At 36.6% G+C, this 13007-nt stretch overlaps 1 protein-coding gene across 12 annotated transcripts in view; it reads left to right on the forward strand.

Annotated features, from left to right (window-relative positions):
• Positions 1 to 575: 575 nt before the first annotated feature.
• NRXN3 (neurexin 3) overlaps positions 576 to 13007 on the forward strand; it is a 1226878-nt gene continuing 1214446 nt past the window's right edge. For 5 of the 12 annotated variants that reach the window (XM_070931446.1, XM_070931448.1, XM_070931449.1 and 2 more), the window contains exons 1-2: positions 576 to 1284; positions 1392 to 1402. In XM_070931446.1, the coding sequence (XP_070787547.1) occupies positions 576 to 1284; positions 1392 to 1402 (720 nt within the window). Of the gene's footprint in view, positions 1285 to 1391; positions 1403 to 2008; positions 2011 to 7976; positions 7992 to 13007 lie in introns of all 12 variants that reach the window. The other 7 variants (XM_070931456.1, XM_070931452.1, XM_070931455.1 and 4 more) reach the window with 3 other exon arrangements.

Here is a 13007-nt window from a genome sequence, read left to right on the forward strand (position 1 = left end):
ATACATTAACAGCAGATGGATAAATATATGTGTTCTAGTCAACCCTCTAAAATGTTTGGATGTTGAGATGAATAAATTAGTGACAAGTAAAGCTAATTTATCTTTCTCCCATTTTTTTTTTAGGATCCAATTGCCAACAAGTGAGGAATTGGGGACAGGGTCATCTTCTGGACACAATGCAGATAGACTTCAACATTTCTATCCATGGAGTCTCTGACTGGATGAGGTTGCTGCTATCCATGTTTTGGTGCCATCACCACTTTTAAGAAGCTGTAGTTTGAAGGCTGTCTACTGCTTCTACTTTTCACTGGAAGTATCTAAGGTCATACCATAAGTGGAAATCCAATCCTTACAAAATTGCTTCCCCTGGAAAATCTTCACAATATTTTCTTTCCTTCTCAGATAAAGGTCTCTGTATTCTTAGGGACAGGTAAGATCTTACCTCTCCAATTTAGAGTTTTCTCTCTTGTGGAATTTACTGGCTTCAGTGACTGTTAAAGAGCCATTCACTCTCGTGTAGGTGGCTTTAATATTTTTTGTTTTCCCAAAGGAGAAAATAAGCACTACTATCAAAAATGGACTTTTCACTCCACTCTGCCTCTTTCACCTTGAAGGTGACCTTATTGTTGGGATCCTTTCTCAGCCTCTGTCTTGGCCTTGAGTTTATGGGCCTTCCAAATCAGTGGGCTCGTTATCTCCGCTGGGATGCAAGCACAAGAAGTGACCTAAGCTTCCAACTGAAGACAAACATCTCAGCTGGGCTCCTTCTCTACTTTGATGATGGTGGTGTCTGCGACTTTCTCTGTTTATCCCTGATGGATGGACGCATTCAGCTGCAGTTCAGTGTAGACTGTGCTGAGGCTACAATTGTTACAGAAAAGCAGGTCAATGACAGCAATTTACATTTTTTGATGGTTAGTCGCAACCATCTCCGGACAGTTCTGGTTCTTGATGGTGAAGCCAAACCTGGTGAGGTGCGTCCACAACGTCAGTATATGAATATTGTTAGTGACCTCTTTTTGGGAGGTGTCCCATCAGATATCCGTCCTGCAGCCTTAACCCTTGAGAGTGTCCTGGGTGAGCCACCATTTAAAGGATTTATCATGGACCTGAAATACGGCAATTCAGAACCTCAGCTTCTGGGACACCAAGGAGTCCGCCTGGACATGGAAGGTTTGTGTACAGAGAATCCTTGTGAAAATGGTGGAACTTGCTTTCTTCTGGATGGTGAACCACAGTGTGATTGCTCAGCCACTGGATACATTGGGAAACTCTGTTCTGAAGGTAAGACTTCTTCCTGAAGGATTTTTTGTACAAAAACGTCTGACTGGCCATATTTGTCTCCTCATTTTAGGAGCTTCAAAATGCTTAATCATCTTTGAAATAAAAAGAAGAATATGTGGTGCTAGTTTAGCATGCCAGTTCATAAATTGTGGTTCTGAAATGTTTGCCATTAGCTTGGTCATTAAACATTTCCTGTATTCACTGGTTTGGTCAAAGATTGCTTTATAGACATATCATCCTGGGAAAAATAGTCATCGTCTTTACTGAAAATGAAAAATGAGGCAAAGTGTTAATTAAAGAAATAAGTAACTTATCTTAACATCTTCCTCTGTCTAAAATAAGTTATAGTGGTTAAAGCAAAGGCCAGAGACTCTTTGAATGCCTTACATGACTGAGAAACAAAAAAGAGTAAGTATGCTGTGTATTCATTCATTCATAAAATCATTTAGATTATAGTGTTTTTGAGTAACATTTTTGAGTTGTTTTTAACTGTTCAAGCCAGGTTGAAGATGGAAGAATGACTATATTGTCTTGGACTGCATGAGAATCTTTGTAAATGTATAAAACAAACATTGAAAACGTAAATTTAATTTGCAGTGTAATTTGCTCTTGTTTGCTTTCAGTATTCAACTATTTCATTGAATGATTAAAATATTTCCTTTCTTTTCACTTAACTCCCCAAGTTTTCTCCTATGTAATTTCCAGGGAAAGTTAAGTCCTTCAGAAGTCTAATCCAGTTATGAATCATGGATATATCCTCACATTGGCTTTGCTGCAGGTTGCTCAAGAACAAGAAAAAGAATTCACCTCCATTCTACCCAAAATAAATGCTACAGAAGGTATCAGTGGGAGAAACCAAATCAAATTTGAGTTCTACCAATAAATGAGTGTATTGCAAGATGATTCTGAATTCCTTTTGTAGATTTCCCCAGCTTGATCGATCTAGATTTATTGGACAACAGCATAAACAGTTCTGAGACAGAACTGGGAATTATGGTGGTTGTACTTCAACTCAATTAGAAATGAATTAATTCAGATAATTTTAGCAACATCTTCTATTTCTCATGTCTTCTCTCGAATCACTCTTTTGTTTTAGATTTTGGTGTGCCAAGAAATATCCTGTTTTCAGAAGCAGGAATGTCTTTAATTTCTAACCATCCTTGACACTTATTATCCTCCTTGATGTATTATTATCATCCTTGACGTATCCGAGACCGTCTCCTGCCACCAATAGCCTCCCACCGACCAGTTCGCTCCCACAGAGAGGGTCTCCTCAGGGTGCCATCGGCCAAGTTATGTCGGCTGGCGACACCCAGGGGGAGGGCCTTCTCTGTGGGTGCCCCAGCCCTGTGGAACGAACTGCCCCCGGAAATACGTAAGATCTCCAACCTCCGGGTGTTTCGCTGCGCACTGAAGACCCTGTTGTTCCGCCAGGCCGGACTATCAACAAAATAGTCTTAAATTGGGGTATTTAAATTTTTGGGGGTTTTAAATCTGAGCCATTTTATTTAATTATTTTAAATTTTAAATTGTTGTTTGTCTGTGTTTTTAAATAGGCTGTACACCGCCCTGAGTCCTTCGGGATAAGGGCGGTATAAAAATAAAATAAAATAATAATAATAATAATAATAATAATAATAATAATAATTATTATTATTATTAAATATTTTCACACCATTTCTTATTTCTTGGATTTCTGTGTTGATTTGCAGCTCGTCACTGGTTTTAGCTGGGAGTTGATGGGACTCAATCAATAGTTCCTGTTTTAATAGCTAAATGCAGTGCATAGTTTTTTTTTTTTAAAAAAAGATTCTCTCAACTGAATTCAAGCCGTTACTTGACTATTGATTGATACCTGTGTCTCTGGATGGCAAAACTACAAGAAGCTCATTTATTCTGTGGACAAGGAAAAGATATATAAATAAATACTTAGCCAGCCCCACCAATACTAAAATTACACATTCCGTTTACAGTATCACAGATTCATTAAGGCCAAATGCAGTTCCATTATGCATAAAGTGCATAATGAAATCTTTTATAAAAATACTTGGTAAAATTCTACAAGAAACAACACAGATGCATGGATTTTGGAAACAGCTTTCACACAGCACTTGATATTATGCACCATGCAAACTTGGAAAGCTCTTTGGAAGAGTTTTCCTGGATTTACTAATTTCTAACTCCCTCCCTGCTACTATCACTTCCACTACTGCACAGAAATGCAAACGACAGCAAGCATTGCCGGTCCTTTGGTGCTGTTATCACCTGTTCATATAGACAAATGAATAATTGTTAGGAATACTGGAGGATATCTAGATGACAAGTGGGGATCTGATTTTTATTGTCATCTATAATGCAATGGTAAATTGAAGAACAGATTGGCAATGGGTCATTGTGAGGTTCAGATGACTTAACAGCTATGCCAGGTTTTGAAACCATGTGAACCTGCAGATTTAAAACTTAAACCTAGATATTGTTTTCAAAAACTATTTTTTTAAGTAGATGGTCCAAAATTAAGCATTAGAAGGTAGTATTTACTGTTAACTAATGTTAACAGTTAACTACTGTTAGAAGGTACTGTTAACTAATGCAAATCTTAGTCCTGCAACTGGAAGTAAAGATTTATCACCCAATAAGTGCTTTCCAGAACCAGAGATTTTCCCCTTTTTGCTCAGCTTCTCTTTTAAAACCTTTTTCAATTTTTTCTCTAAATATTGTTTCCTCCAACAATAACCCCATGATGTTGTGAAGGATTAAAATGATGGTGTAGCTGACAAAAGAATTGGACTTACTGTGGCAGCAAACAAACAAAAGGAAAAATTGTGTGTGTGTTATGCTGCTACCAATACTAATGAAAAGATCCACTCCAAGAACTCTTGGAAAATTAAAAGCTTCTGATTAACTGTCTTAGCTTTGCTAAAGAATTCTGGAAGTTGGTGAAAATGCTGGAATTCCAGTTGAGAATTCCCATTTTTTCTCTTAAATTACCATTCCCTGAGGAGAGGAAATATTAAACCTTTTAAATCTGTGTTGTAAATGTGCTCATGTGATCCAATTATCATGGGCATTCAAACAAAATCCAAGAAGACTTGTTCATTTTGTTTTCAACGCACACACAAAAACTTCTACTGGCTGAGTATGCAGCCGACACAGGATTGGCCCAAGACAGAGTGCTGCCTAAGGCACAGTAGTAAATGAAATCACCTACCCAAGGTACATAGATTACTCAGAGTTGGCAAAATCATTCTGGCAAATGAGAGAGAAAATCCATCAACTACCATTTCTGGCAGTAGTAATGAAATAATAACAAAATAAATAATTAACACTGCTATCTTTTTATGACATCCAAAATCTGCTGCCTGAGGCAGCTGACTCATTCAGGATAAAAGTAAGGCCAGCCCCACAACTGACATCAAACACAAACTCTTCAATTCTCAGTTTCCTCTGGAGATGCTCCAAGAATTTATAGAGCAAAGAGTTGTAATAGAAAAATTCCTTGTATCTCTCCTACCTATTTTCTACCAACATCTGAATAACTTTCTAATTTTCTAAGATCAGTCTGATGCCAGCAGGGATTCAAGTTTTCAGGATGGTCACACATGCCAGATTTTAAAAAAGCACAGGAGCAAGAGTACTTCCGGAGCCCTATTGCTATTCACCTAGGCACTGTTGGGATGAGGTCTCACTCTTGTTTAATTGTGACAAACATATTATGCCATATAACATCAGGGCATTTTCTTAGATGCGCCGTGACAGTGAGAGAGCTAGTAATGTTGATTGTTAAATTAATAAGTGTTTCATGTCATGTGTATACATCGTTCAAGAACTACAATTTTCCAACCAATGTCTAGACTAGGAGATGAAGAACTGGTGTCTTCTAGTTATCTTACATTTCAAATCCAGCAAGTAACTAGTGTGGAAGTTGTAATTCAGAACATTGGAAGAGCACCAGTTAGTTTGCCCTGATGGAGACCAATCCTGCACTTCTCAAGTTACGTGTGGCATGAAGCATGGAAAATGACACTGATATCCTTTGCTATGTTCAGAAGAGAGATTTCTACTTAGAACAATTTGAGGAGATACATCAAACATACAACCTTCCTATGGCTTCCCTGGGTTTTTCAGGTGGAGCTGAATGAAAATTTTGCTAAGAACTTGCATTGAGCTCTTCTGGTAGTAACAGTACCATACAGCCAATCTCACTACCTGCTTCACAAAGCAACATCTCAAAGCCTCCTTCCTCCCACAGGGGTTGTTTCTAAACAAAGCCTGAATAGGGGCCTGATTGCACTTCTTTCCTTGATTGCAGAGCAAGATTTCCTGGGGATGCTGCCTCCGGAATGACAGTGGAGATTGTTACTCTATAATTATCACACTTTTGACTATGGAGTGAACAGATTTCTCTGTGCTCCATTAAAGGAAAAGAAGGAGCCAGGTTATTGTAGCCAGGACCTATCTTCCACCTGACCCTCTGGCATGGGCATGGCTTCCTGTTCCAGATGGGCTTGATGGCAGCTGCTTGACTTTTTCTTGCAGGCACACAATGCCCTGTTATCACCTTCCTTCAATTTTATGACACTAATAACTGTTCTGGCACAGCTCCAGAGCTTGATGGCTGTTCTTAATTTACATATATTTTGTAATCAAAAAAACAAATGAACATGACCATAATATTTGCTTCTACTTCCATTTTCTTGATGAATGAATATGAATGGCTGTTTTTAAAAATTCAGCAGAGGTAAACAGCCACTGGTTTCCTCTGATTTTTGCCCTGTTATTACAGGTTGAGGTTGAGATGACATGGTGTACATTAAGTTTTTCTGGCTCTGATCCCAAAGCTTGGATTGCACTTAAGTCATAGTAATAAGAATCATAAACCAAAAGTAAAAAAGGGAACAATATGAAGTTGTTGTGGTTGTTGATATTACTTTTTCTGTAACAATTCATACAGCCTTTTCCATAACATTATTTCCTATCTCAATTTGTGGTGATTCTTTGTTACTTCACTGTTGATAGAATTAAGAAGAGGTGGAATTATTATGTAAAAGTTCTATCATGGACCAAGCTCTCAATTCTGCATCTGGCTACAAAAGAAAAATGAGCTAGATTTTTGAAATTCTAACGTGATTGGATTAGAATGATAATTTTCCATCTTCAGAAAGTATTGGGATCATATGTCCTGCTAAAACAAAGGAGTATTGGGATCAATCTATAGTGATCCATGGACCCCTGACATTTCACTTTTTCCCCTCGCCAAGTCATGAAGAGGAATTTGAAACTTTTGCTTCTAATTTTATTTAACCACATAATAGAATTCAGGACAGACACTAAACTGTGATCAACAAATACTTCATAGCCATGCTGGAGAACATGTGAGCTGAGGCCCACTGTGCTCATTCTAGTCTTAACAAAACTGATTTAATGGGATGTTAAATAGGGCCACTGTCATTGATGTTTTTGGTGGAAATCCACAAAAGATTTTGGTGAATCACCCCCAATGCAATCTATTTTATTCTTCCATGCTTCCATGCGTTCTCCAGAGAAAAAAAATATTTTTGCATGTTTTGATACTGTTTTCCAAACATATCTTAATTTGATGGTGATCCAGATGGCCACCAATACAAGATGAACTAATTAATGGCTGCAAAGTGCTTTCAGGCTGCACAGTGCAGTGTAAGCATAATTTGTTCTAATAATAATAGTTGTAAATATCAGATAGAAAAGCAATCTCCCTCAGTCTGTACCCAAGTTGTTATAATTTGCTATTGTCAGATAGCATGTTTTCTCTCTTTTTTTTTGTACATGCACATACCAAAAATACACATATTACATTGGAAGCTTCATCCTGTGGTAACTGAAAGTACAGTAATATGTGGAATTCTGAATTTCTTGGAGAAAGTATGGACAGAAATACTATGTGAGATATATGGGGAAGATTATTACAGTTCTGGATTGTTAAATTAACAAAATATAGTCTTGCAACCCTGAACAGGATTGTCAATTTCATGAGGAAATGGAGGTGTTAAACTTTAGGTAAACTGTGGCATGTTATGTGAGTAAGCAGAGACATCTAATTAATTTCCTAAGGAGAATTACTTTAATGATATAAATCATTTCCTCTTTGTGTTGGAAAGGCTGGGTATCTAAGGCATAATAATAAGATGAGCACTTAGGAGAAGAAACTAATGCATTCTTTGAAATCATTGTATTGATGTTTACTCAGCTTACTATGTGAATTTAGCTGACAAAATTGGTTGAGTATACACTTTCTAAACTCCTAGGCAAGTTTTTAAAGGTGGAGATTATGGAAAGCAATTGGAACTTCTCAGTTACAACAGAGGAAAAACTGTGGAAGACAGTGAAAATGTACATCCAGTGAACAATCCTTGAATACCCAAGAGAAGACCTGCACACCATCACTGTTGCAACTGGTCAGAACCGAGGGAAAAAGTTACACTGTTTTTATGATATTTCACAGTGTCCATCTGTTTAGAGTTGCTCTGTTTTCTGCACTGTCTCTCTTACCTTTTGGTTCCAGTTTTGCCTTTTGTAAAGATTGATAATCCCACCTAGGGAAGCAGTGTGATTTTCTGAGTTCCACTGCTGTCTAGTGGCAGCAATGTTGCTCTTGAGTGGAATTGCATTGCCCTCCACCATCCTTCATTGCAGACATATTTGCTGCAATTTTGCAGACAACATTGTTAATGGTTGTGAATTGCTGAGGTTCAGAGATGATGGGGAGTATGTTTGAAGTAGAGAAAGTAAGTTTGAAGCAATGTACTGTTGAATTGCTTTGCTTGCTCTGTATTTTGACTCAGAAACGGCTGTAGATTGGATCTTGTTGTAAACTATTTACAATGCAAATGGAAAAGAGGGTAATATAAATAAGTAATTATTATCCATGGAAAATCAAATTACCTCACTTTTCTATTCTTTTCTAGACAATTTTATTTTAGCGCAATAGAAACACATCTTGGATATAAGGACATTTACTTTAAATGTTGCTCTTCTTTCAAACTTGGATGCCCTTCACCCCAATTGTTGTCCTGTATTAAATAACTTTTAAAGTATGTGGGTGTTTTTGTGTGGGGAAGTGAAAGATTATGAGAAAGCTAGGAATGGATCAGGTAGTAGACTTCTTAGAAATGGGCTCAGCCCAGGTGGTGAGAGTTTTGGGATCCACTTTAATTACCTCACTATAACAGATCAATTCCTATTACAGTTTCTTAAAGTTCTGTATTTCTTCCAGAGTAGTATTAGAGTTACCTTAATGAAATCTATGTTATTGCTTATTTGATTTTACCAATTTCATGGTAAAATATAGGTAAGTATGCCTGATATTGCAGTACAATTCATAATCCTATTGTAATCAGGACTCTAAACTAATTGAGGAGCTCCTACAATTACAGAATATTCCCTACTTTAGAAGTGATGTATGTGGAAATGATAATGGAAAAGATAAAAGAAACGACAACTTTGGAAGAGAAGCCAAATATGCTGCCCCTTTGATTAAATGTACTTTTAAGGCATAAATGAAGCTAGATGTTTTTCAGGAAAGTTAAATCTTGCATTCTTAATGTACAACTATAGTCCAATTAAAGAAATAGTTCGTGTTTTCCAGACCTAATGCTCCAAATACGATGATACTCTAGTACTGCATATTAATCAATCAATGTCAAATCAGTTGTCTGGAAACAAACAGATTATTAATCAACCTTGAAATTAAGCTGGAAGCAAATAAGCAAACTGTTGCTCAGAATATTGAAACAATCAGTTGTTTGGTTCTTCAGTCCTCTAAGCAGCTACTGGTTGTAACAAGTAGTATCTGACTGCAATGAATAGCGTCTTACCATTCACAGTAATACTAGAGAGAATAGATTAATGGCATATCTTTTAAAAACCTAACACAATTATATAGTATAGAGATTTAATTTAAACTTTTAAAAATAAAGTAGCAGATCTCATGATTCATATCATAATAGAAAATTACTTAGGCCTTTTTAAGAAGACATCCTATACAGTATTTAATACCTCCCGAAATGGGGAATATTTGGGGGTAAATTTGATGTAGGAGGGTATAACTTGAAGAGGTCTGATCCTGGGATTATACTATCTGAGGACTATGGCTGGTGGCTGGGAAACCATGTGGTTGTGGAATTAGAAGGCTTGTTATATGAAAAATCAGTACCTTCATTATTTAAAAGGGTTAAAATATTCATTTAATGAAAAGAAAAATAAATTGAACTGGGGAACTTTCAAGAATTTGCTACTAATCAGTTGTATAGTTAAGGACAAATTTCCCCAATAGCCCTATTTTATACTGTATGTCTGCTTGCTAATAATGTTTATGTAAGTAAAGTTTATGACAATGCTGAAATCTCATGAAGTCTTCCACAGAATCACTGACAGATTCTGAGAGAGCTCTCACAAGAATACCAACATCTTGAAAAATACAGACAGTATCACATGAGGTTTTGTGCTTCTAAGGTTGCCAAGATTCCTGCTTCTAACATTTTCAAATTTTGTGTCATATTAAATTTCTAGTTGAATTCCTGCTATATTTCATTTCTAGCTAAATTTCTTCAGTTAATTATGTCTTAATTGTTCATTTCTTATACCTTATTTTGGTGGTAAACATAAATTTCATATATTTCTTTATTTTCAATTCCAGATTTTCAAATTCCCTCCCTGTATTTTCCTTTATTTTAAAATTCATGTATTTTATACATTATTTTATTATTTATTATTTTATTATTTTTTATTTGTATTTTATTTATTATAACTGGCTGAGAATCCATACTCAATGCGTAGTTCACTACATCTACATGGAAGGAAGGAAGCAGTAAGGTGCCACAAAGTTCCTTTTAGGCCCAGTACTCTTCAATATCTTCATAAATGATTTAGATGAGGGAATAGAAGATAAACTCATCAAATTTTCAGATGACACTAAGCTAACAGGAATAGCCAACAGTACAAGATGATTAACTAGGATGATTAAAGGCTTGGAGACGAAAACATAGCATGCAACACCAAGCTGGCAGGAATAGCTAACACTACAGAAGATAGACTTAAGATACAGAAGAATCTTGGCAGACTTGAACATTGGGCTCTATAAATGAAATTCAATGATGAAAAAGTAAGGTTCTGCAAGAAAACCCAAAAGTACATATATACCTGGTGGTACCTGGCTCAATAGAAGTAACTGTGAAAGGGATCTTGGAATCCTAATGGACAATCACTTAAATATGAGCCAGCAAGGTGCTGCAGGTGCCAAAAAAGCCAACACAGTTCTAGGCTGCATTAACAGAGGGATAAAATCAAGATCACCTGAAGTATTAATACCACTTTATAATGCCTTGGTAAGGCCACACTTGGAATACTGCATCCAATTTTGGTCACTACGTTATAAAAAAAAAGATGTGGAGATTCTAGAAAGGGTGCAGAGAAGAGCAACAAAGATGATTAGAGACTGGAGGCTAAAACACATAAAGAACAGTTGCTGAAATTTGGTATGTCTAGTTTAATTAAAAGAAGGACTAAGTGGTGACATGATAGCAGTGCTCCAATAAGGGGTTTCCACAGAAAGGAGGAAGTCAAGCTATTCTCCAAAGTATCTGAAGGCAGGACAAGAACCAATGGATGGAAACTAATCAGGGAGAAACGCAACCTAGAACTAAGGAGAAATTTTTGGACAGTCAGAACAATCGGTGGAATAACTTGTCTCCAGTAGCTGTGAATGTTCCAACACTGGAAGTTTTTTAAAAAAGTTTGTACAACCTTTCTGAATGCACTGTAACTATGAAATTAAGAGAAATGGGGAAAATGTAAAAGAACTGAATGAATGTGGTCTTATCATTTGAAATAGAATTGATTAATGCATGCTGAGAAGTGAAATGGATAGATTCAATTATGATTGAAACAAGAAAATATGAATTGCTGTTGATACATATGAAAATAGGATTAAGTAGGTTGATGATAGTTGTATGTTATGTTCCAATGAATGATGATAATGGAAGAAACAAAATTGAGTTTGAGGACAAACTGCCAAGTTTGGAAAGACTTTATTCTGCCAGTCAGTTTATTGATTTATGGGATTTTTTTTTCCTGCTATCTGGAAACAAATAGAGTTTAAGTAATTTATAGAACTTACAATACAATAAAAATAAATAATTAAAATACTATATCCAACATATATTTCTCCCTTTAATTTCAAATACTAAAATACTAATAAGATGAAATGTATTGAAATGCACCGCTAGTAAGGTCATAAGTGGATGGTGGGCCATGCAAAAGATTAGAGAACAAGTTATTATTAAATTTGTTTGTGGTGCATATTTGGATTAATTAATAAAGGATACAAGGATGATGTAAACTTTTGAATGTGGGACAGATTACTTTGGAGGTGGTGAATCCCCAAAACTGGACAGGAAATAGAAGAACAGGAAAGAAGTATAAAACATGACTTCAGGAAGACAAAGCATATGTCTTCATTCTCAAAAAGATAAATGGAAAATGGAATGAAGAGGGCAGGATATAGAAACTGCTTGGAACAGAGGGGGAAAAAGTTGCCACAGATTAACAGAGTTGGAAGGGACCTTGTAGGTCATCTATTCCAACCCCCCACCCAAGCAAGAGACCCTACACAATTCCTGTCAGATGGCAGTACAATCTCTTCTTGAAAACTTCCAGTGATGCAGCTCCCACAACTTCTGAAGTCAAGCTGTTCCATTAGTTGTTTGATCTCACTGTCAGAAAATTTCTTCCTATTTCCAGGTTGAATCTCTCCTTGTTCAGTTTCCATCCATTATTCCTTGTCTGACCTTCAGGTGCTTTGGAAAATAATTTTACCCCCTCCTCTCTGTGGCAGACCCTCAAATATTGAAACACTGCTATCATGTCTCCCCTTGTCCTTCTCTTCACTGGACTAGCCATGCCCAGTTCCTGCAACTGTTCATTGTATGTTTTAGCTTCCAGTCCTCTAATCATCTTGGTTGCTTTTGTCTGCACTCTTTCTAGTCTCAACATCTTTTTTATAGTGTGGTGACCAAAACTGGATGCAGTATTATAGGTGTGGTCTTATGTAGATGTATGAGGAGGTACTCAAATAGGAACTATGAAAAAATTGCTTGATAAATAAAGTTGTGGATGAGAAATAAATTCATATTAGAGTGTTATTGCTGCAAAAAAGTTGAGAAAAATGTAATGGAAACAATGTACATGGAAAAATAGAGTTTCAGAGAATATAATCGGAGCATGAAATGCTTAAGATTAAAGCATGCAGAGAAACTACAAAGCAATTTTTGATGGAAATAAAACATTATTCTTGAAATAAGGGGAAGAAGGCTAAACAAGGAGCCTCCAGAAGTCTGAATGGAATTAAAAATAATGAAATAATTTAGAATTAAACTAAAAAGAAGGAAAAGAAAAAGTACTTGAGGGATTTGCATAGGAATGATATTGGTATTATATGGGCTGGATCCGGTAGTGGTGGTGGTGGGAGGCTCCGCCCACCCACCCGGACATCATCATGGATGCTCTGCGCAAAAGGTTCTGCGCATGCACAGAAGCACCACACGCACACTCACAATTCCAAACAGGTAGCGAAGGTAAGTGAAACCCACTACTGGCTGGATCCCAGCTCTGCATCATTGTTTATGGCAAAACCTGCTGCCCCTCTAAAACTTTGTCCCATTCTTGACATCACTGTAATCATGTGCTGAGCT

This window comes from Pituophis catenifer, unplaced genomic scaffold (genome assembly GCF_029215685.1).
Source record: "Pituophis catenifer annectens isolate HBS135680 unplaced genomic scaffold, rPitCat1.0.hap2 SCAF_1, whole genome shotgun sequence".
NCBI classification, from domain to species: domain Eukaryota; kingdom Metazoa; phylum Chordata; class Lepidosauria; order Squamata; family Colubridae; genus Pituophis; species Pituophis catenifer.